The sequence below is a fragment of the Mandrillus leucophaeus genome, unplaced genomic scaffold, assembly GCF_000951045.1.
Source record: "Mandrillus leucophaeus isolate KB7577 unplaced genomic scaffold, Mleu.le_1.0 Scaffold990, whole genome shotgun sequence".
NCBI classification, from domain to species: domain Eukaryota; kingdom Metazoa; phylum Chordata; class Mammalia; order Primates; family Cercopithecidae; genus Mandrillus; species Mandrillus leucophaeus.
Genome location: NW_012110808.1, coordinates 8,435 through 11,629, shown reverse-complemented (window position 1 = coordinate 11,629; position 3,195 = coordinate 8,435). Strand labels below are relative to the sequence as shown.

At 58.1% G+C, this 3,195-nt stretch overlaps 1 protein-coding gene across 1 annotated transcript in view; it reads right to left on the bottom strand.

Annotated features, from left to right (window-relative positions):
• Window positions 1–635: 635 nt before the first annotated feature.
• AZU1 (azurocidin 1) overlaps window positions 636–3,195 on the bottom strand; it is a 4,211-nt gene continuing 1,651 nt past the window's right edge. Inside the window, exons 3-5 of the mRNA XM_011971208.1 lie at window positions 2,777–2,921; window positions 1,700–1,933; window positions 636–935 (exon numbers count right to left, since the gene is read on the bottom strand). Of these exons, the coding sequence (XP_011826598.1) occupies window positions 777–935; window positions 1,700–1,933; window positions 2,777–2,921 (538 nt within the window). The 3' untranslated portion in view covers window positions 636–776. The remainder of the gene's footprint in view (window positions 936–1,699; window positions 1,934–2,776; window positions 2,922–3,195) is intronic.

The following is a 3,195-nucleotide window of genomic DNA, read 5'->3' as shown; positions in this document are numbered from 1 at the left end:
AATGTTTCCCGTTCTCTCCTGTGGGTTTTCTTTTTTTTTTTTTTGAGACAGAGTCTCACTCTGTTGCCCAGGCTGGAGGGTAGTGGCGCCATCTCGGTTCCCTGCAAGCTCCGCCTCCCGGGTTCAAGTGATTCTCCTGCCTCAGCCCCCTGAGTAGCTGGGACTACAGGCACCTGCCATCATGCCTGGCTAATTTTTGTATTTTTGTAGAGACGGGGTTTCACCAGGTTGGCCAGGCTGGTCTTGAACTCCTGACCTCAAGTGATCCGCCCACCTCGGCCTCCCAAAGTGCCGGGATAACAGGCGTGAGCCACCGCGCCCGTCTCTCCTGCGTGTTCTGGCGTTGCCCACGGAGCTGTGTGATATGTTCTCCAGCAGGATGAGACGTGGGAAGAGGGAATACAGTCTCACAGATTCGAGTTCAAAGCTGTGTGACCTCAGGGCAGCCACCCAACCTCTCGGAACCTGGGCCTCCCCCAACACCCCACTGTCCGGTGGAGATAACACCAGCCCCTGCTTCCAGGGGATCCCTGAACATCTGCACAGGCAGCGTGCCTGGCGTGGGTGCCCCTGAGGTCAGTGAAGGTGCCGCTCACGCCTCCCCACAGCCCTCCCTGATGAACCGAAAGCAGAAGCAGAGGCGAGACTGGCTTCTTTATTACAGCCAGGGCCACGCCGGCCGGAGCGGGGGCAGGGGCGGGGCCGTGGGAGGTGGGTTCGGAGCGCGGGAGGCGCGGAGGGCAGGGCTGGGCTCTGTGGGAGGTCACAGGCCCCCCCTAGGCTGGCACTGGTCCCCCGTTGAGAACACCATCGATCCAGTCTCGGAAAACCGACACTTGGGTGAAGAAATCGGGGCCTCGGCCACAGGGCCCCAAGGAGAAGGAGGCCACGCCGTGTCCCAGGCCGTCGCAGATGAGGGGGGTGCCCCCGTCTCCCTGGGCAGGTGGCAGCTGTGTCAGGGCGTCCCTGGGCCCGGCTCCCGCGCCACCCCAGAACTGCAGAGCCCTCTTGCCGCTCCTGGAACCTACAAGTCCTGATCCAGCCCCAGGGCCTTTGCACAGCTGTTCTCTCTCTGCCCTGGTTAACTCCTAGTGGAATTTGGGACCAGCTGCTTTCTGAAGTTTCCTGGAACCTCCAGGCTGGGCCAGGTGCCCCTCCCGTGGCAGTCACACACCTGAGTCCCTCAATGACCGGCTCTACCGTGCCTGCTGGGTCCCCAACCCCCAGCACAGATGTTAACGTTTGATAGATACTGTTTCTCAGCCAGGCGCGGTGGCTCACGCCTGTAATCCCAACACTTTGGGAGGCCGAGACAGGTGGATCACAAGGTCAGGAGATCAAGACCATCCTGGCTAACACGGTGAAATCCCATCTCTACTAAAAAATACAAAAAAAACTAGCCGGGCGAGGTGGTGGGCGCCTGTAGTCCCAGCTACTCGGAAGGCTGAGGCAAGAGAATAGCGTAAACCCAGGAGGCAGAGCTTGCAGTGAGCTGAGATTCGGCCACTGCACCCCAGCCTGGGCGAGAGAGCGAGACTCTGTCTCAAAAAAAAAAAAGAGAGATACTTTTTCTCATACTGTTAACGTGCTCCATCCTGAGGCCCCCTCCTGTGCCGTCCTCAGCCTGAAATTGCTTTCTCCTGCCACGGAGAGCTCATTACCTCTCAAGACCCCTCCTCCCGCCACGGGGAGCACTTACATTGCAGATGCCGGCCCGGCGGGCGAGCACACCGGTGCACACGTTATTGGGACGACACCGGTCCTCGGGGATCACGGTCACGTTGACGAACCTGGGAAAACGAGAGAGACGCCCCCCACTACGCCGGGTCCCCCAGCCGGCCACCTGGCATCTGGTACCGGCTTCCACAGTGGCGTTCTGCAGGGGCAGTGCCAGTATTGCCACGCTGCTGGTGAGGTTGGCCTCGCGGTCCAGCTGGGGAAGGAAACGGAGTCAGGGAAGGGTGGCCCTGGGAACTGGAGCCTCATGGGCCCCCTGGCAGCAGAAGTGTCAGGGACATGAATTGTAATCTGTAAGTGGTTTACATTTAATTCCCGGCAGGTGCCGGGCGCAGTGGCTCGTGCCTGTATTAGCACGTTGGGAGACCAAGGTGGGAGGATCCCTTGAGGCCAGGAGTTTGAGACCAGCCTGGCCAACGAGGTGAAACCCCCTCTCTACTTTTAAAATTTTTTTTATATTATTTTTGAGATCATTTTATCATTTTCTCAAAGAAAAAATCAAAAATGAAAAACATTCACTTGGTTCTGTTACAACGAAAGCATCTCAAAACGGCGTCAGTTTCCACCAACAGGAGGCTCCGTACGTGCACTGTGGTACATCTGTGTGTTTTGCTGTTTTTCTTTTTTTTCTTCCTTTTTTTTTTCTTTAAGTTTTTTTTTTTGAGACAGGGCCTGGCTCTGTCGCCCAGGCAGGAGTGCAATGGCACAATCCCAGCTCACTGCAGCCTCAACCTCCCGGGTTCCAGTAATTCTCCTGCGTCAGCCTCCTGAGTAGCTGGGATTACAGGCGCGTGCCACCACGCCTGGCTAATTTTTGTATTTTTAGTAGAGACGGGGTTTCACCATGTTGGCCAGGCTGGTCTCAAACTCCTGACCTCATGATCCACCTGCCTCAGCCTCCCAAAATGCTGGGATTACAGGCGTGAGCCACCGCGCCCTTGTTTTTTCATAGAGACCGAGTTTGAACGTGTTTCCCTGGCTAATGTCGGCCTCCTGAGGTGCTGGGGCCACAGGCGTGAGCCCCACACCAGCCTCTCACCTGAAGCAGCACCAGGTCGTTCAGGTTCTGCTGGGGGTCATAGCGGTTCTCGCTCATGCTGCTGATGGAAAATGTCTGGCGGGACCGCCTCTCCCGCCGCCTCAGGTCATAGGCGCCCAGCACCACGGCGACAGTCCCAGGGTTCCTGAGAGCAGTGGAGGAAAGGGCAGAGGGAGGACACCAGGCTGGGGCCTAGGCACGGGGCAAACCGGCTTGCAAATTAGGGGGGATCCAGCCTGCAGACTGAATTCCTTCACCCTGAAAACTCCCCTCCTTTTACAGAAGCGGAGCCGAGACCCTCCAGGGCCCCCTCCCCATCCTGAGCCCCTTCCCTTCTCTGGGCCTCCTCCATCTGACCCCCTTCCCTTCTCTGGGCCTCCTCCATCTGACCCCCTTCCCTTCTCTGGGCCTCCTCCATC